This window comes from Phocoena sinus, chromosome 20 (assembly GCF_008692025.1).
Source record: "Phocoena sinus isolate mPhoSin1 chromosome 20, mPhoSin1.pri, whole genome shotgun sequence".
NCBI classification, from domain to species: domain Eukaryota; kingdom Metazoa; phylum Chordata; class Mammalia; order Artiodactyla; family Phocoenidae; genus Phocoena; species Phocoena sinus.
The window spans coordinates 4,110,154-4,130,672 of NC_045782.1; the positions used below are offsets into that span (position 1 = coordinate 4,110,154).

The 20,519-nt window shown below is 46.2% G+C and overlaps 1 protein-coding gene across 2 annotated transcripts in view; it reads left to right on the forward strand.

Annotated features, from left to right (window-relative positions):
- Nucleotides 1-3,800: 3,800 nt before the first annotated feature.
- Nucleotides 3,801-20,519, forward strand: part of HS3ST3A1 (heparan sulfate-glucosamine 3-sulfotransferase 3A1) — an 88,357-nt gene continuing 71,638 nt past the window's right edge. For both annotated transcript variants that reach the window (XR_004347705.1, XM_032617974.1), the window contains exon 1: nucleotides 3,801-4,450. Coding sequence is in view for 1 of the 2 variants with exons in the window: in XM_032617974.1 (XP_032473865.1) it covers nucleotides 3,852-4,450 (599 nt within the window). In the remaining variant the exon portion in view is untranslated. The remainder of the gene's footprint in view (nucleotides 4,451-20,519) is intronic.

Here is a 20,519-nt window from a genome sequence, read left to right on the forward strand (position 1 = left end):
GGCCAGCCCACACTTGGTTCACACTGAACACAAGCGGTTTACACTGCCCTATGCTCCCTCCCATCTCTTGGCTTCTGTGTGGTGCTCTCTCAGACTGGGATGCCCAGCCCCCAGTCCTCTAGGTTCATTAGTTCATCAACAGATCTTCACCAGGCATCTCCTTGCACCAAGTAATATGCTAGATGTTCCAGGTGTGCTACTGAGGAGTGGTTCCCGGCTCCTTGGAGTACTCAGCTTCTAATGGGGAAACACAGACATAACCACACACCTGTAACATTGCAAACCCTCATCAAGTCTGTAAGGAAACTGCTGGGAACTTTGAGAATCTGTACCAGGAGACATGATCAAACCAGGGACAGGGGATGCGGAGGGAAGGCATCCTTAAAGATGTGTACAGCTGACATCTGAGGGATGAAGAGGGTGTACATTCTAGGTCGAAACACCATGTGCTTTGGGACAGGAAGGGACAGGGCACATCCCGGAGCTGGATGTGAATCCGGTGAGTGGGCAGCACACCTGTGTTCAGTTGAACACAATGTGATTTTGCATTCTAAAGAGTGTGTGTACGTTTTGTCTCATTAAGATCATAAGCTCCTAAAACAAGGAATGGGGCAGCAGGGCGCCATAGCGTTGTTCCCGAGATATGTCAGTCTTCCGGGGGAAGGGTGGCGGTATGAAAGGTCCAGTGAAGCACCCAAAATTCTTTGAGGAGAACCATTCATGAATCCATGCACATCAACACCAGACACTCCTCTCACCAAAAACAAATCCTCATTCGTGCCGTCCAACATGGGAGCCCCTAGCTCTTGTGGTTACTGAACATTTGACATGTGGCTTGTCCCTATAAAGCAGTGCTGAAAGTGTAAAACACATACTGGATTTTGAAGACTTGGTATGAAAAGAAAGAACATAAATGACCTCAGTAATTTTTATATTGACTACATGGTAAAATCACATTTTTAGGTATGTTGGCTATATTAGTAAAATTAATTTCACCTGCTTTCTCCCGTTTTTAAGGTGGCTACTAGACATTTTAAATGACCTATGAGGCTTGTGTTCATGGCTTCTATTTTATTTCTAATGTACAGAGCTGCCCTAGAGCTAGATACGGTGTGAGTGGTCCTTAGAACCCTGTCTCCTACATAGTGTGGGTGTTTAATACCCACATAAAGGAAATACGTGTGCTGGGAACGTGAAAGCAAAACGCATGATATCCTACCATGTTGGAGCTAGAAGGGAACTTGGCGACCACCATTCTCCAGATGGGAAAAACCCAAGCATGTTTGTAAACATTTATGGGATTGGCGTATACTTTCAGAATAACTTTAAAACTGCCTTTTTTTTTTTTTTTGGTCTCACTTTTGCAAGTCAGACTGAAATACCAAGAGACAAACTAGAATATATTAAAGCTCAAGTTAGTATTAAACCTCAACTAGATTTTTGATGTCCAGTTTTAGGACACAAGAGGCATTAAAGCTTGGCAGGACTTACTGTTCATCCTTGTACAAGGCCATTGCTCTGTGGCAGTGGAACCTAACAAGCTCTTCACTAGTTTACATAAAAGGCCATTGCTTTACGGCGGTGGAACCTAACAAGCTCTTCACTAGTTTACATAAAAGGCCATTGCTCTACGGCAGTGGAACCTAACAAGCTCTTCACTAGTTTACAGAATAGGTTGGGACTGGCACTTCATAAACAGAAAATCACGTCCAGTCCTGGGTATTTATCCAACCGGCACAAACACAGCGATTCCACCCAGGCACCGAGTCAGAATCACCAGGTCCCCTTTGGAAGGTTAAAAAGGACTTCACTTCCACGTCAGATAGAGCACAGGAAGCAGAAGTTTCCCCTGTGAGTTTCCTGCATGCCTAGCTCTGCTGCCGCTGCCAGCCCTGGTCAGCACCCGCAGTGCGCCCCGAAAGCAGCCTGCACAGCTTGCAAGGGTGGGTACGAGGAGGTCAGGCTACCGCCCACATTGCGGGGCGTCCTGCGGAGACGAGGAAGCCAAGAAATCAGGAACAAATCGGACTGGAATTAAAAACCACCTCATGCAGGTTCCACGGGCCACCTCCCTCCATTAAACAGCAAGGCGATTTGTATCCCTTCCTGACCTGCTCTCCGAGGAGCGCAGGGAGAGGATATAGGGTCGGGGGAGGCAAGAGAAAGAGGAAACCGCTTAGGAAAGGACATATAACTCCTTTAGCTTGGCGAGCGGGCGCGCGCGCGCGCGCGCACACACACACACACACACACACACACACACACACACCAGTGTAAGCAACACTAAGAAAATCCCTCAAAACCTGGGCATATGGATTTGGAATCGTAGCTGATATAATTTTTTAAATCTTAATTTCTCTCCTTATTTATTGGCTCATTTCCTAAGAGGTTGCTCCTTTCCAGGTCCTGGGGAACTCTGATCATCCTAAACGAATACAAATCAAATGAAAAAACAAAAAACACCAAAAACTGCTGCGGGGAGAAAAGGCTTTGCTCCGGAGCCGGCAGTGGACAGCAGAGTAGGTGGAAGGCGAAGCCGCAGCGGAGGAATTCGGTTAGTCCAAGACAAATGGGGGCGTGGCGCGCGGCTCGGTCCGGTCCCGGGAACCTCCGCCAACAAAACTTCTAAAGGTTCGCGGAGGGGGCGGGGGGCGGGGCAGAGCGGGGGAAGGATGTAGCGACTCCGGAGGGAGGGAACCGGGGCCCTCGGAGGGGTCAGGGCTGCGAAGGGCAGAGCGGCGTCGCAGAGGTTTGGGAACCCCTGATGCAGCGAGCGGCTGGCTGGGTGGAAGTCAGGCCCCCGGGGATCCGGCTGCCCTGGCTGTCAGACGCCCCAGGAGCCGCCGCAGACCCGGCAGCGCTCCGAGAGGGCGAGGCCGCCGGCTGTGGTTGGCGGGGAGGGGTGGGCGGAGTGGGGAAGGGGCGTCGCCCCTGTCGCCCCCGCCCTCTCCGATGTCATTGGGCGGCCGCCTCGGGGTCCGCGCCACCTTTTCCCCTTCGCACCCCGCCCTCCCCGCTGCGCTCGTTCGGGGGCCGGTCCGGCCCTGGCCGTTGACGTCACCTCCAAGTTTGCTGCCCTCGGAGCCCCACGTGTGGCTGCAGCGACGGCCCGGGAGGCGGCGAGCGCAGTGGCCACGGCTGCTGACAGGTCCCGTGCAGCCCGGCTCGTCCACGCCGCTCCCAGGTGGGGCCCGAGAGCCGCCGGAGCGGTTGGGCGCGCACCAAGAGGGTCGGAAGGCTCGGCGCGGGTCCTCTGGCTCCCGCTCGGGTAGAGGGACTCGGGGGACCTCGCCCCGGGGCCGAGAGTGCGCGCCCAGGCGGGCCGGGGACCGAGGAAGCGGTGGCTGGGAGGCACAGTCCCCGCCGCGGTCTGCAGCGCACGGAGCTCAGCGGCCCCGGAGCCGCACGTCCCCTCACCGGGACCGAGCGAGGGATGCACGATCGCTGAGCTGGGACTCCCGCCGAGAGGCCGTTTCGGCCCGGGTCTGAGACGCACGCCTTCGCCACCGCCGCCGACACCCCTATTCCGGCGACTCTCGGGGACCGGGGGCGCCGAGCGCGGCCCCGGGCTCAGGACTTGGGCGATTCTCAGACGATGGTTTCTTAAGCACGGCACCACGTCCCCCTTCCCGCCCCCTCGACCGGAGGCTGGGATCCAGCGCAGGGCTCCGGGGGCTCCGTCTCCCCGAGGAGCCTCGGCTGCCGCCGCCCGGGCAGCTCGCACGGCCGCAGGGGCGCAGGGCAATGTGGCCTCCGGCCAGCGCGCCGGCCCCCCCGGAGGATGCCACGGCACCTGGCGAAGTCCCGGCCTAGCATGGCCCGCGCGCTGCCCGACGTCGCCTCCGGCTAGGATGGCCCCTCCGGCCCCGGCCGGCTCCCACCCCACCTCGACCGAGCCGCTGTCTCGCAGCATCTTCCGGAAGTTCTTGCTGATGCTCTGTTCCCTGCTCACGTCCCTCTACGTCTTCTACTGCCTGGCCGAGCGCTGCCAGACCCTGTCGGGCCCCGTCGTGGGGCGGTCGGGCGGTGGCAAGGAGGCGGGGGCCCCGGGTCGCGGCGTCCTGGCGGGAGGCGCGGGGGAGCCGGTGGCGTGGCCCGCGGTCGCGCGAAGGAAGCGCCTCCTGCAAGTGCAGCCGTGGCCGAGGCGCCGGCCGCCCGCGCTGCGGGACGACGGCGAGGTGGCGGCCTGGGAAGAGGAGCCCCCTGGCCTGGCGGGGAGTCCCGGCGGCTCCGGGGCCGGGAGCAGTGTGTCCGAGACGCCGCCGGGGACCCTGGCCCTGCTGCTGGACGAAGGGAGCAAGCAGCTGCCGCAGGCCATCATCATCGGCGTGAAGAAGGGCGGCACGCGGGCGCTGCTCGAGTTCCTGCGCGTGCACCCCGACGTGCGCGCCGTGGGCGCCGAGCCCCACTTCTTCGACCGCAGCTACGACAAGGGCCTCGCCTGGTACCGGTGAGCTGGGGCCGGACAAGGCGGGCAGGCGGGGGCGGCCAGAGCCCGGGGTAGGGGCTTGAGGAGCCCGTCGTGACGCCCACCCAGTTCATCGCCCTCCCCGGTTTCATGCAGAGGGCAGAGGGTCATCGGTAGTTGTCCTTAAGATGAGGGGTCTCCTTCCCCACCCTGCCTTCTCCCGGGGAAGAGGGAGCGGGTCGGAGGGAAATTTTGGCCTTGCAGATTTTGTCTTTAGTTCTTGGAATTCCCTTTTCCCCAAATAGCCAGTCTAGTTCTTGGAATTCCCTTTTCCCCAAATAGCCAATCTCATCATTTTCTCCTGCTTTGTGAAAGTTTCCCTGTGCGTAGCTAAAGAGAGAAAAAAAAAGAAACATGTAGAAACCTGTTCACCAATTACTAGATACGTGACCTAGTGGATCCCTTTCCCAAGGAAGCCTGTTTTTATTTCTTCTTCATCTTCTGGGCGATTCCCTGCGGTTAACGCAGACTTTGCCATCGCCTGTTTATTTATTTACCTTAACTCTTTGCCTAATTGTCCTAGGTAGTAAGTAATACAGACACTGAGTTAAAGTGTCAAGAACTAGACTCTAGGTTTGGGGGAGATATATGTGAGAGCAGCGTGCTTTAAAGATGGCTTCGTTGGCAATAACTTTTGTTTGGGGCTAGGAATGACTTCGTATAAAATGCTTTCTGTATTTGTAGGGAAGAGTACCTTTTGTCTCTGGGCTGGCAGAATCTTTTCTAAAGATCTCCAAACAATTCCCTTTAAAAATGAGGTAGACAAAATTTTTTGAAAGGAAGAAACGTGGGGAAAAATAGAGATCCCGGTTACATTGTGAAAAACCCTCCTAATACAGTGTAGGAAACAAGTCTGATTTAGGTCTTCATCTTAAACTTACCAGTCTTCTCAAATTCAAACCACCTTTAATAATAGAATAAGCCAAACTCTAATAAATCTTAGTGTCACCTGGATTTTGTGTGCCATAAAATATTGGCCTTTTTTTCTTTCCTCTGAGTATATGGAAAAATAGGCCAGAATTTTCCATTTTATAAAGTTTTATCTTGTTCATTAAATTTGCAGTCTCCTTGTTATCTTGACTGAAATCATAGGACGAAAGTTACAATACCATTTAAATATATTTCAAAAGCCCACTCAATTAACCATTCATCCCCAAAAGAGAAATGGATGTGATTTGACAAGTTTATTTACTTGAGGGTCAAGCACAGGAAGCAAATTTACAGTAACACCACTCATGAGAAAACATTTGGTCCTAAAAGTCGAACTAGAACATTGAACATGTTTAAAACAGTAACTTTCCATTTGTTGGAGAGGAAGACAAACAACCTTCCCTTACTATAGAATATATATCATTTAAAATCATCAGCCACTTAAAAAATCCCCTTGTGTTTCTGTCATTTATGTTGTATCCTCTGGGAAGTTCTTATAAAAATGACCTGTTGAATCTGGAAACAACAGGTCCTTCTTCTTAGCACAAAGGCAGCTCTGTTTTTTCCATCAAGGACACAAGAAAGAAGTGATTAAAGACCCCTAAAACTCTTATCTATAGCAGTTTGCATTGTATGTGGCCTGGTACAGGACTATAAGTGAACACATTTCAAGCCGACTGCCCAAAAACATCTAAGACAATGTTGGACTCTGAGGTGCTATTAAATATGGTGAAACATTTAGTACTAAAACCCTTTATTTTCATTTTGCTATATAGCCTGTATTTCCACAAAGTAGGACTGTTTCTTCCTATTCCAGAAATGAGTATTTGGGGGCACAGTATATCCACAGAGCTGGATCTTATTTTCCGTTGACCTTTCTGAGCTTGTGTAAGAGAAGGAAGGTTTCAAGGTAACTAGAAACACAAGTATTTAAAAAAAAAAAAAAAAAAAAGGAAAGGAAAAAAGAAAAAGTCATGAACTTTTTAGGCTGCTGTCTCGTTTGGAAACTGGAGGCATGCTATAAAGTAAATATCTCCTTGGATTGTTTACTTCGGTAGAGGAGTTTTATAAAGCAATTTATGGTGGTTACAAAAATAACTGCACAGTAGACTTCATGGTTTGGTGAATTTAATTTTCTAAGTGTTGGAGCAGTGTCTTTGTTTTACCATTTGCAGTGGTCTTTTATTGAACTCATAAATTTAAGTTTAAATCAATTACATGGAAAACTATTTAAGAAGTCCAACCTATGGGGCCTGGATTATGAGATTATTTAATGAAACTTTGCTACAGTTCTCTTTCATCTCGGCCCTGAACTTGGAGTTAGATGTTTGTGAAAAAGACTGAGGATTTACTTACCAATGACAAAAAATCACACAGAATGGCATTTAACTATTAGGCATGTTTTAGCTGCTTGTGTTTAGCCAGTATTTTAGGTAAAGGGATTCGGTAAGACCTTCTTGAGTCAGCTCAAAAATTGTAATATAGGGTTTCTAACACACATTTATGACCAGACACACACACAGACACACACACACACACACACACACACACACGAACAGAAAGAAAACCCTAGTATTTGAACCCTGAAGTGAATTATAGAAGAGAAAAAAATTTGTACAATATTTTTTACATGCTCATTGACATGGGAGAATCATAATGTCTAGCCTTGTTTTTTCGCCGAGCGAAAATTCTCTCAATTTGCCGTAATAGTTTGTTGTGGCAGCGCCCCCTACCGTCCTGACAATGGGACAAATCTGTTGCTGGCTGCGAAGTTGGGAGAAAATCTCTTGGAAACTGAGTTTGAGAGTTAAAAATGCCTGTTGTTAGGATGTGTCAATAAATTTATCTCTCTGGGAAAAAAATTAAAAGTACTTTATAAACTACATCCCAAGAACAGTGTAGTCAATGGTTTCTTCGTTTGGACTAATGTGTAGTAAAGGCCAAGAAAACGAATTTATTTAAAATCTCTAAAAAGGAAGTTATTCTTATTGATTTAAAAATGTCCTAATATTACTCTAAAATAAATGAAATAAATGAACGTTTTAATATGCCGGGAAATTTGTTGATGATAATTTAGGACGCTTCAGCGGACTTTTCTGGATATGAAACTCTGCTCTGATGGGGTTTAAAAAAACATTCCACATTACTTAATTTAGCTGACATGATATCAGCACAACAAATGTCTGTGGCTTGCGTGTCACAGGAAAGCAATCCTTCACTGTGAGCTGTCTCCATTTCCATCGGATGTGTGATGGATTCCTCAAGAAAAGGGGGGAATTGTTTCATTACCTTCAGAACTTTGAGATCTTTTCTGGAAGTTAAGACCAAATGCGTGTGCTGTGGTTCAAGAGCAGGTGACCTTGGAATTCTAAAAGAAGCCCCCTCCCCTACTCTGCCTGTATATCTGCACCAGCTGGAGACCATGGTTATTTTTCTCCTAAGACAAAAGATAACCGTTTATAAAGTACTTAAAGATACGTGTATGCTTATATATACTATGTACATATATATATTTATATATGTATATGAATATAAACGTTTGGATTCTGTAACACTTAAGTCTTTTATTTGGGGACAAGATAGTAAGTGTTCATCATCTAATCTCTTGTGCTAGCATGTATCTTTCCTATATTTTGACTCATTTTCTTTAGTGAGACTGGGTGATTTCCCCAGAGGAGAATGTCGCTAAACTTATTTTACTCTGTAGCATCCAGAAAGATCAAAGATTACTCAGCTTGGAGTTTAGGAGTTGGTCCTTTCCGTGGCTTCATCAGAATGTGAAGTTTTCTGGCCCTTCCTGATCACTGCCTTGTTTATCAAGTCCACGGGAGAGGCAGGCTGAGCAGAGGCACTTCCGGTTCCTATCGGGGGGTGATCGGCATCTTGGAGCAGCTGGGAGCAGCTGCAGAGTACCTCCGTGCGTACTTTCCCACCCTCCTGAGCCACCAGCCCTTCTACATGAAGGGTTGGAAGTGAAATTCGAGCCAAGGGAGTCTGGCCACCCATGCAAGGTCCTGGGGACTGACATCCAAAGGGGCTCTGTGTCCTCAGAGGGAAGCGAAGGACCTTGGAAGGGATAAGAGGTCGGGGGGGGGGGGGCGGATCGTGGAGAAGCAGCTTTGGGCCCTGAGTCTAGGGTACGTGTCTGTGGTGGGGGGAGGGGAGGGCCCAATTTCTTTCATGCATTTGCTCCCTGGAGCCCTCAGTGACTGGACACTCCCCATCAACTGAGAGGTGCAAAGAACCCCTTTGAGAAGCTACATGCTGCCATTTTGTTTGCCCTGGGTTCATCTCCCCAGTAGACCAACCCAGCAAGACAAGTCCAACAGTCTCATTTCTGTGTGTGTGTGTGGCGCACGAGGTTCATGCATGAACCCATACACACATGTATGCAAGAGCAGGTACCCAGTAGGTGGGGAAAGTGATAGAATTGATAACAGAAAAGTTACTTGGTGGTTGGGGAACTTCTGAGCAGCGTCAGACACCCGGGTGGAGCAAGGTCTAGGATTATCGAGTCCAGGCATTAAAAACCACAATAGCAAAACCATGTTTGGTGCAGCCTGGAATTGGAATACCTTGTGTGAGTGATTATGCCCTTGTAGTGATGAGGTTTATCAGGTGCTGATGTAGTGAGTGTGGAATGCATAGCCAAGTAGGAGCGAAAACCCTCCACAATATTGGAATCTTCTGCCTTCCTCTTAAAAAAAAAATCAAGAAACGCTCTGGCCAAAATATTTGTCTCATGGCATTTCTGTTGATTGGCCCAGAAAGAGTGCATGCCAGATCCGTATTCTGGAGGGGCCACGAGAACAACATAAGCCTGTGCGATTAACGGCAGCAGGGGCTGGCCTTACACAGACCAGATGCGCACATACAGTAGGAGAGTGCCACAGAGCGAACAGACGGACGTGGTACGAGCAGCAAAGGCCTGCTCTCTCCACGGGATGCGTTTGAAGGACTGCACATCACGATTACCATCAGCCACGTTGCTGCGCTGGGTTGGGAACTTGACAGACGCAGCGATTTCCCTCCGGGGCACGTCTTCCTCCCCCAAGGAACAGGAACTGGGCTGATAAAGAGCATCCTTTCTCCGTGTGCTTCCCGATGATATTAGACTCGAAGCTTTTAGAAAGTTTGTTTTTCCTTAAGTGATGAATCATAATTGTGGAAATGAGGTTTCTTATTAAAACATACGCCTTTGATGGGTTACCAGAGGAAATTGCACCTAAGTAATATTTTAGCTCCCTAGTCTTTGCATTTTTAAGAATGTCTTAAAAATGTTCGGAAGCACTTTAAAATCTTTGCTCATTTGATACAGTTTAAAAAATCTATTTGGAGGGGGAATATTGATATAGTTAATAAATAAACTTGAGTGAAATAAACTTATGTGAAAGCAGAACGTAGAAACTGAGGAAATGCTGAGTTCAGAGAATTGAAGCATCTTCCCAGCTGCTTGCCTCCAATGATGCAGCTGCTGATTTTATATATCACTCATGTGGTCATGACCCTTAACGCCTCTAACATTTACATTTATTCTGTGACTCCTTGAAAGCTGGATTCCAGCAGTTCAGATTTGCTCAGTTTCAGAAGCTGTCAGATGGCAGTAAACGTGAAAAAGAAAAGGGGAACTGCTTAGTAAGAAGGAAGTTTAGTACTTGCAGTTAGTTTAGTACTTGTGATATTCTCACAAAGGTTAAAAAAAGAAAATCCTCTTCCTGGTCTCTCTTGAGAGCAGCCCACGTTGAATGTGACCTTTAGCGCCACCTAGTGGGAGGGAGAGTCAGCAAGGAACTCAAAAGGGTGGACTTTGAAAACCTCATCATGATCAGAGTGTATCTGGTCTCACCTTAAAAAAAAAAAGTCATCCTGGGTAGCACTTACAGCCACTCTGCCTGAGCCGGCTCTTTCAGGCAGGGAGGTTATCCTTTGGAGAGAAATAGAAAAGAGCTGCCTTGACAATAAACCTGAAAAAGAAGAAAGAAGCGATTAGGAGTTTTATATTAGGAATGTGTGTGCCTGAAAGGAATGCCATATGCCCAGATTAGTTTTGTTAGTGTGTTTTGCCTCTGTTTCTGAAAGCCAGCTTCACATGAAAACACTCCCAGATGATTTTATTTCAACATCGGTAATGCAGTCTTATTTCTATCCCCGCGTGGTATAGGCTCCGGAAGAGGGTCCCAGGGTTCTTAACAGGCAGCACCCAGAAGCCTGTTTAACCCTTAACACACCTGAGATACACTTTGGGGAAGATCCACCCTGTGGGACAGTTTTATAGGAAGGTGTTTTCGGAGTTCCAACGGGAGACTGTTTCCTGTGACTTTGGTCCAGGGCCTGGCGAGGGGGGGTGAGCAGGTACGCACTAGTATATATAGACTCGATCACCAGCAAGGACCTGCTGCCGAGCACAGGGAGCTCTACTCAGTATTCTGTGATAACCTGTGAGGGAGAAGAATCTGGAAAGATTAGATAGATATGTATTTACATCTGGATCACTTTGCTGTACACCTGAAACTAATACAACATTGTAAATCAACTATAATTCAATTTAAAAAAAAAAGTAAGGAAGGGGGAAAGGGGAACATGGGAACGCTACGGTGGAGGAACCTGGCGGACCCCACTGAACCAAGTGCTGAGGGTGACGTTCCCTAGTTGCCGTGTTGAGATCTTGTATCCCCTGGTGTAAGGCAGGGAGGAGGGCTTCACCTGTGGGGTTTTCTTCCCCTAAATCCTTGACCCCCATCTAATCATGAGAAAACGTTAGAACAACATGAATGGATGGTACAGCCGCAGAATACCTGACCAGCATTCTTCACAAATGGCGAGATCATGAATAACAAAATAAGACCGATAAACTGTCACCCTGGGAGGGGAAAAAAGAGACTAATTGCTAATGCATAAATACAGTCTGGTACCGTCGACTGGATCCTGGAGCAGAAAAAGGGCATTGGTGGAAAACTGAGGAAATGTGACTGATGTGTGTGGTTTAGTTCACGGTGTCATACCAAGGTTGATTTCTTGGTTTTGATCCTTTACCAGGGTTATGGAAGATGACAGCCTCAGGGGAAACTGTCTGGCTGAAGGGGTCTCTGAGATTTTTCTGTACTGCTTTTTTTTTTTTTTTTTTTACAGTTTTCTTGTCTAGAATGATTCCAAAACCAAAGGGAAAAGAAGACCATTAACAAAGAAGGCAGAGAGTGTGAGGGGTCATCCCGAAACACTCCACCCAGCCAGCCCTTGACTCCTCTCCTCCCCAGGGCCCCCAGCACCAGCCCGCTGGCTCCCTCCACGCCAGCACCTGTTGCTCCAGGCATGCTGATCTCCCCCTCAGTTTATTGCATAATAACATTGGCTCAGGGCCCCCCTCCTACTCTCTTGTCTCTGAAACACGGACAGAGACTGTTTTGTCTTTCTTTCTCTTCTTTGTGGTTGGCAAGTGTCAAGTCAAGAAGGTATAAAAAGTCACCCAGCCCTGACTGAATCCCTCTCTGCCTGGAGAGAAAAAACTTTGATGGCGGTGGCAAGTTGTTGAGAACACAAAGAACTGAAGTAGGGGTCAGAGGAAAATCTGACGTGGGAATCTGGCTTTTTTGCCTCCAGTGTAGGAGGGGCAGTTGTCAGGGCTGGGGAAGCTGGCGATGCGGTGACGAGATGGGGCCGTGCCTGGGGACACTCCTTACAGCTAAGATGACGACACAGTCTGGATTTTCTGGGTCAGCTTAAATGTTCTACCTGCTTACTTGCCCTTGTGCTTTAACCTTTGGTTTAGACCCTGGCTTACGGGATCTGCGACGGGAACAAAGCAGACCTGGAGCAATCACGGGGTTGAAGGAGAGGGTGGAAGGGAGAAAATCCAACCTCCAGAGCACTGGAGGACAGGACCTGGGCATCCTGGCGGTTCTTCCTGCTGCAACAGCTAAGCCTGGGACGCCAGCATTATCAGACTCAAAGTTCCTGTCCAGGTAGCGTGCTGGCATTTTGGGCTTCTGTTGTGCATCAGAGGCTCGGGTTTAGTAGAGTAATGACAATCTGCCTCAAAACATTTCCTTTGATAGTTTTAACAACTGTCAAAATTAAAATCAGGGCTTCCCTGGTGGCGCAGTGGTTGAGAGTCCGCCTGCCGATGCAGGGGACACGGCTTCGTGCCCCGGTCCGGGAGGATCCCGCATGCCGCAGAGCGGCTGGGCCCGTGAGCCATGGCCGCTGAGCCTGCGCGTCCGGAGCCTGTGCTCCGCAGCGGGAGAGACCACAGCAGTGAGAGTCCCACGTACCGCAAAAAAAAAAAAAAAAAAAAAAAAAAAAAATTAAAATCTTATTTTTACTTAAGCAAAACAAAACAATACCTGGTACGTCTTGAGACTCAGAGAAGATAACAGTACTTCCTCTGAATCGTTGGCTCACTTACCTTGGTTGCATCTGTCTTATGAACCTGTATCGTGCAAAGGACAGGCTACTAAATGCTTATGTAGATAAAAATAATTTCTGTGATTTAATGCCATTCTGGGCTTGTTGTTTGACATTTTTCCATCTTAGTTGGTATAATGCTTTTCTTCATGTGTGTTGAAACTTTTTAAAAATAGCAAAATATTTGAACCCTGCAAAGTACATTTGACGAAATCTGTCATTTTAGTTTCTATTTCATTTATTTTCACTCTGATTTTTGTTATTGCTTTCCTTCTTCTAACTGTGGGCTTGGATTGCTCTTCTTTTTCTGGTTCCTTAAGGGGTAGAGTTAGGTTGCTTATTTGAGATTTTCTTTTTGCTTAATGTAGGCATTTGTCACTATGAACCTCCCTCTTAGAACTGCTTTTGCTGCATCCCGTAAGTTTTGGTGTGTTCGGATTCCATTTTCGTTTGTCTCAAGATATTTTCTGATTTACTTTTTGATTTCTTCTTTGGCTCATTGGTTTTAAGTAGGATGTTGTTCCACATCCACATATTTGTGAATTTTCGTTTTCGGCTTGTTACTGATTTCTAGCTTCATACCATTGTGTTCAGAAAAGATACTTGATATGATCTCTGTCTTCTTAAATGTGTTAAGACTAGATTTGTGGCCAAGCATACGATCCACCCTGGAGAACGTTCTGTGTGCATCCTGCTGCTATTGTATGGAATGTTCTGTATATGTCTGTTAGGTCTATCCGGTCCTAACTATTGAACATGTAGTTCAAATCCAGTGTTTCCTCACTGATTTCCTGTCTGAACAATCTATCTGTCATTTTAGATGTAAGGTAATAATAGCTGCGTCTGTTGAGCCCACACTGGGTGTTGCTAGATTTTGCTGCATGACCTGCTGTATGTAGTCTGGATACTTTTTTAATATGACTAGTATCATTAGGTAGGTCCTATTATTTACTACCTTTTATCACTCAAGAAACCGAGGCTCAGAAAGATGAAGTAACTTGCCCAGGGTCATATAGTCAAGTAAATAGTAGAACTAGTGCTGAATCCAAGTCCACCCACCTTATGCCAATGCTTCACCGCTGGGAAGCATCAGGTGGAATTGCCCATGTGTGGCTCCTGCCTAGGTATCCGGCCATCAGCGGCTCAAAGATGGTAGGGATTGAAAGCCTGTCCCATGTGATAGAAGGACGTGGACATGTTTGATTCTGGGCCCTAGACCTTTAGTTAAAAACTAGGCAACATATCAACATAGAGTTGACAGAGCAAATTTTTAAGTCTTTAAATATCCTTGTGAGTATATTGGCCTATCTGGAATAACTAAAACCACCTCTGCTTTTTGTGGAATTCTTTTTTTTTTTAAGAAATAATATAATCTGATCACAGAGCTCATCTTATTGATCATATCGGAAATCCTGAGCCATTCAATTGATTTTTCACCCACCCATTGAAAAATAATCAGCGTGAAAAAAGCCTCTTTGTTTAGTGGTCCAAATGAGCAAGTTTCCTCCTTCTAAATGGCTGCATGGGGAAGCCAGAATATTGTCAGAGACCTATGAGAAGGTGGCTGGCTGCTCCTGGAAGTGGGGCAAGGTGAGCTGGTGGTTGTACCCATTCCCTGGTGTCTTCAGCTTTGTAGGAAACCCCCAACCAGCCATGGCTGAGTCATGCCAGAGTCCATCTCTCTCACTCTTTTCGGTATCTGCCCTTTATTTTGTACTGGCGTAGAGCCCATTAACAATGCTGTGATGGTTTCAGGTGCACAGCAAAGCCACTCGGTCATCCATATACGTGTACTTGCACTTTCTGATAGACACCTTTTTTTCTTTAGAAATGTTAATATTCCCGATCAGGCCATAGCCCAGTTTTAAGCCCCAAGCACTCTTCTGTCTTCATTATTATTGTTACTAATAATTTTTATCTAATTATCCTGCCAGCTGGTCATTAATAGTGCCAAGCTCTTTACTGTACTGGTCGGGTCATTGCCAAATAAGGCATGGTTGTTGATTTGAACTTTTCTGGCTCTAACCAGACAGAATCATAGACCGTAAAGGAAGTTGGAATTAGAAAGTATCTCAGAGATTGTCTTCTGCCTATGAGAAAACAGGGTGCCTTGCCCAAGGTTAAGCTAAAAGACAAGAGCTTAGAGCTTCCATTTTTCAGGGTAAAATTCTGGAGACTACAGTTGGGAAACCATTGCATGCTCTAAATTACATAAATATCATTTTGGAGGATTTGTATCGATGGCAGAATTATTCCAGAGAATGGAACAATTGATAGCACCATTTTTTCTCCTCCCAGAACTGGTGAATTAAAGTATTGAATTGAATTTAGTCAGTGATCAATTCATCTTTAAATTTGTGGTTTTCATCTCAGATGTTTTCCCCAGTATTTCGACGCTTATGGATTTTGGAACCCAGCTAGCACGATTGGCTTGTGGATCCTTGTAAGTAATTTGTGTTTTATGGTTGTTACCTGATTGTAAAAGATTAGTGGGAGAAATCCAACTACAGACAGAAAAAAAGTTTGCTTTTTCTCTCTCGAGTGTTCAGAGTAGGAAGTAATCAATCAAATTATGGGAATAAAATTCCTTTTCCCTTTTTCAGAGTTCTTACTTGGATTAGAGCTCTCCTTTCAATAGGAAATATCAAAGTTGCCAGGCTGGTTTGAATGACAAATTCAAAAGTGGTGTGTTTGTTACGGTCGTAAATCTTTGCAGATGCTCCTTAAGCTCAGGTATTTAAAAAGGGAACTGAATTAAGCCGCAACGAAAGTTACATTCCCAGAGCTAACTGCTGCGCCCCTGGTCACCTTTCGTAACTGAAGCCATGTTTGCTTGCAGTCGATGTTTTGAAAAGTTCTGGCGGTAAGAAAAGGCTGCAGTGATGAAGTGATTTCGTTTTACAAGCAAAGCTTTCGAGTAAACAAAAACTGGCATCTGGGCTTTTTCTTAATTTTCTGGTGGACTTTAATTATTGTAGTTTCTTTCATCAAATGTTGTGGGTTCTTCTTAAATAAAGGCCGCTTGTTTTTCTTTCTAATGAGGCCTTTCTGTTTCTTCTTGGTGTAGGAGGACTTGAGATTACAACAGTATCTGTTAAAAAGGCTTTCCCCAAAGCCAGAGGGTCTACTAGAATGCCTTGCTAGGGTTTAATGATGGAAAGAAAACACATTGGATCTGTTTTATATTTATATGGGGCGGGGGGAGTTCATGGGGAGCTAATGCTTGTGATGAAAATTCTTGGGATTTTCAGGTGCATCTGCCCCGTGGCAGAGGGTGGCAAGTTGGAAGCAGACACTGGAGAAACCACTTCTCAGCTCCAGCTGACAGTTACCAAGAAAGAAAGCACACTCATGATTGCCCTGCCCTCTGATTTTTCTAAAGAATCTCGGGATACTGACTTCTTAAAAAACATATTGAGAAATAATTAACATATTAAAAACCAAAACTAACACAAACCAAAATTCTGCGTAGAGGGAGTAAATCAATTTCATCTGGAGGAGAGGGGCTGCTAGTTCATAACCTGTGGCTCAGTGACGATCAGAGTTAGCAACAGAAAGCTGGTGTGTATTAAGAGATTTTCAAACTGTGAATCCCAAGACATTAGTGTATAATAAAACCAATTATTATTGTTTTAATGGAAGGGGCTATAACAGGATAAAATAAGAGGGTGAATCCCAGGTAGTAAGCTGGGCAAATATTATCTTGACAAGCTTGGTTCAGGTGTGTACATACATAAATAGACCAGTGTGTGCTGAAAGATTGGATGTAAACGTAATTCTTATTAGTGGATTTCAATAGAAAAAAGTTTGAAAAACACTGGCCAGTGTGAGCAGAAGTCCTGTGGGAAGAGACTAAAGTGAACGTGCTTCAGGGTCCCTCGAGAAAGTAACCTTGGTCTTTTTCAACTTTGTATCTCTGGGCCCTGGAACTGTACCTGTCACAGAAGAGATTCACTCTTTGTTGAATAAAAAAAAAATGATGCCTTAGGCCATGGCTCAGTGATTTTTTTCTGGAAAGGGCCAATAGTAAATGTTTTAGGTTTCGTGGGTCGTATGGTCTCCGTCACAGCTATTCAACTCTGCTTTTTAGCAGGAAAGCAGCCTTAGACAATATGTAAATGAATGGGTGTGGCTGTGTTCCAATAAAAACGTTGTTGACCAGAACAGGCCTTTGGCTCACTGGCCTGGTTTGCAGACTTCTAGGAGAGGCTAAAAGCTTCAGATATGTCCCTGGACCTTCCCTTACTTTACTTAGCATGTGAGTATCCACCACGAACATTCATGGGAGGTGCTGAGGGTGTAGCTGAGGGACCCCCTATGCGAGGTGCCGCTCAGAAATAACAGCTCCTCGAGGCTGGATGAGGCTAGAAGTGTCCATCCCAGGCAGTGACCAGTGGGAACTTTTTGAAATACGCAGACTTGTTCAGCATGGTGGCATTCCATGTAAAGGTGATTCCTATGCTCAATGACAAACGTTCTACTTTGGAAGAGACGTCATATAAACACAAATCGGCAGTCTTTGGTCATTGTTTTTACAAAAGCTTAATAATGCATTTTGCGGATTCCTTGACTTTGTCTCGAGTACCTGTTTAGTTTACATAGAGCTTCCCCTGCTTCTCCATTCTCCCGTCTGTCTTTTGGATGCCTGGGCATCCTGTGATGGGGTCACCTGACCTCCGTCCTGAGAAGCAATCCCACCCAGCAGTTCCAGTCAGCAGTCTGAGTTTGCAGCTGAAGAGTGAGGTATCACGTTGGGATCAAAGTGTCAGAAAAGAGTTTTGAGGCCATTCAGTGACATGTTTAGGGAGTTTGGACTTTATTCTAGATCAGCGTTGTCCAAAAGAAATGTAACGGGAACCGCATATGTCCTTTTAAATGTTCTGGGTAACTTCTTTAAAAAAGTAGGAATGGGGCTTCCCTGGTGGTGCAGTGGTTGGGAGTCCGCCTGCCGATGCAGGGGACACGGGTTCGTGCCCCGGTCCGGGAAGATCCCACGTGCCGCGGAGCGGCTGGGCCTGTGAGCCGTGGCCGCTGAGCCTGCGCATCCGGAGCCTGTGCTCCGCAACGGGAGAGGCCACAACAGTTAGAGGCCCGCGTACCGCAAAAAAAAAAAAAAAAAAAGTAGGAATGAAGAGGCAGTGTTCATTCTAATAATATTTTGATTGAAGCCAAGTTGTCTGAAATATTATAATTTCACCATGTAATCAACAATAAAACATTATCAACGAGACATTTTGCATTTTTCGTCCAAACTCTTCCAAATCTCATATGCATTTTATTTTATTTTCTTTTTTAACACTTTATTTTATTTTATTTTTATTTTTTGGCCGTGCCACGCAGCATGTGGGATCTTAGTTCCCTGACCAGGGTTCGAACCTGTGCCCCCTGCCTTGGAAGCATGGAGTCTTAATCACTGGATCACCAGGGAAGTCCCTCATATGCATTTTATGCTTGCGGCATTTCTCAATTCCGACTACCCACATTTCGAGTATTCAGTAGCTCCCTGAGGCCAGTGGCTACCATGTTGGGTAATTACGGCTCTTGAGGCAGGGCCAGGGGAGGGGTTTTGAAGGCTTTCCATAGAGAGCTGATTCCGTAGACGTCCTCTGATTCTGCCCAGGAAACCCAGTCCGAGGTGGCATGGGAAGGGCAGGGGGATGCACACCAAGTCTCAAGGACAGAGATGGAGGCTTGAACTAGAACAGGGCCACGGCCATGGGAAGTGGTGGGAAGGAGATTTGCTGGACGTTTTGGTGGAAGGAATCATAAAACTCTGTGTGGGATGCTAACAAGAGGAGAAGGGGAGAAACTGGAGAAGACTGGAAGATTTCCAGCTCAGGGATATTTATGATTAACTGTGACTGTCATAGGGAGGGACACAGAAGGAGTTAACAGGTACCAAGGGGAACAGACAACTTTGCTTTAGGCACATGAAGCGGATGGAGCCTCAAGGTGGGCTGGGGCACACAAATAAGGTCAGGCTTGGGACCACCGTAGGCCTGATGGCTGAGGCCGTGCCAGCGTCACTGTAGCCGAGATATGAAACTGTGCAGCAAGGACACAGGGGAGGGAGGGAAGGGCAGGAGCAGGAAGACATGGTTATATTCTTGCCCCAAAGAAGGACCGTTTCGACAGTTTATGCTTTGCACGCACAAGTGTTTAGAGGGAAAGGTACTGATGTCTAGAATTTGCTTTGAAACACATTCAAAAGGATGAGATGAATTGATGGATGGGTAGAGGGATGTGTAGATATGTGATAATAAAAGTGCAGAAAAATCCCTATTTAGAATCTAGTTGGTGGGTAAGATGGGTGTTTGGTTGTACAATTCTTACCAATTTTTGCCACGTTTAAAATTTTCATAAGAAAATGTTGGCAGTAGCGGGGAGGAGATGTTTTCAAGGTCAGTGGTATGAAATGCTACAGAAGGTGTGAACAGAGGTCCGAGACCAAAGAATGTTTGTCTCGTCAACTAGGAAGTTATTGGTGACCCTGAGACCAGGTGGGCTATGGCGTGTGACAAAGCAGGCAGTGTGTTGATGGGTAAAAGAAAACTACTCAGAAGAGGCAGAGAGTGTGATGAACTTCATCCATGTGTCTGCCTGATCTTTGCTGTCTCCCTCTTTTTCCTGGATTGAGTTGGCCAGTGGGGTCCTCCTGCTTGCTTTATGACCATTATGGCTGGTCATCCATGTACATAAAACTTCCCTATATAGAAAGGAGGTTTTTACAATGTGTTTAGTACGTTTCTGTCCTGGTTACTGCATTTGTGTGTCCTGTTTTCTGCGTGGATGTCGTTACTTAGGCCTGGTGGCTTGATCAGCAGTTCCTTTATCACAGGGTCTTAGGAAAAAGCCTTTTTTTTTTTTTTAAATTGCAGACTGTGCTCTTTGGCTGGATGCTTAAAACTTCCTGCGTTAGTTACTGAGCACAAGTAGCATCTGATAGACCTGTTTAAGTTTCTTGAACATTCTGGTAAAAGTGTAGTGGCTAATTTTCAAGGTAGTGCTATACCAGCCTATTCTAAACTCCATTGCAAGGCCGGGCAGCAAAAGAAACTTGCTTTAAGAATCTCCGTCTTTTTGAAGACTCACTTGAAAATTCCCTGAAAGAATGAGGACTTCTGAATGCTTTGTGTTTTCTCTCACCAACACTGAAATTTAAAGTTTCAACCATGGATATTCTTTCACTGGTGATATCTTTTTTTTTTTTTTTAAGATTGATTTTTATTTATTTGTTTATTTATTGAGGCTGCACCGGGTCTTAGTTGCGGCACGAGAGCTCCTAGTTGCGGCATGTGTGCGGGATCTAGTTAGTTCCCCGACCAGGGATCGAAGCTGGGCCCCTGCATTGGGAGTGCGGAGTCCCACCCACTGGACCACCAGGGAGGTCCCCACTGGTGACATCTTATTTCTTCTCTAGGAATACCAAATCGAAGACATTCTTTGTAGTGCTTCTAGTATTTTCCTTTCTTTTCCCTGGAAATTTTGCTGCTGATGAGAAAGCATTAAAAAAAAAAAAGAAAAAAAGGAAAAAAGAAAAACCTGAGAAAACCAAACCAACTTATTCCTACTGTCTGACTCACAGATCTGTTGCTTATGGGGGAAAAAAATTCTTATTGTAGTGTTTGTTTCTCATTTAAGTCAATGGCAGTCATTTTTCTCTGATTCATAGAGGCTCTTAGGGAAAGGACGTGAAGGACATTTCAAGTTGAAAATTGCT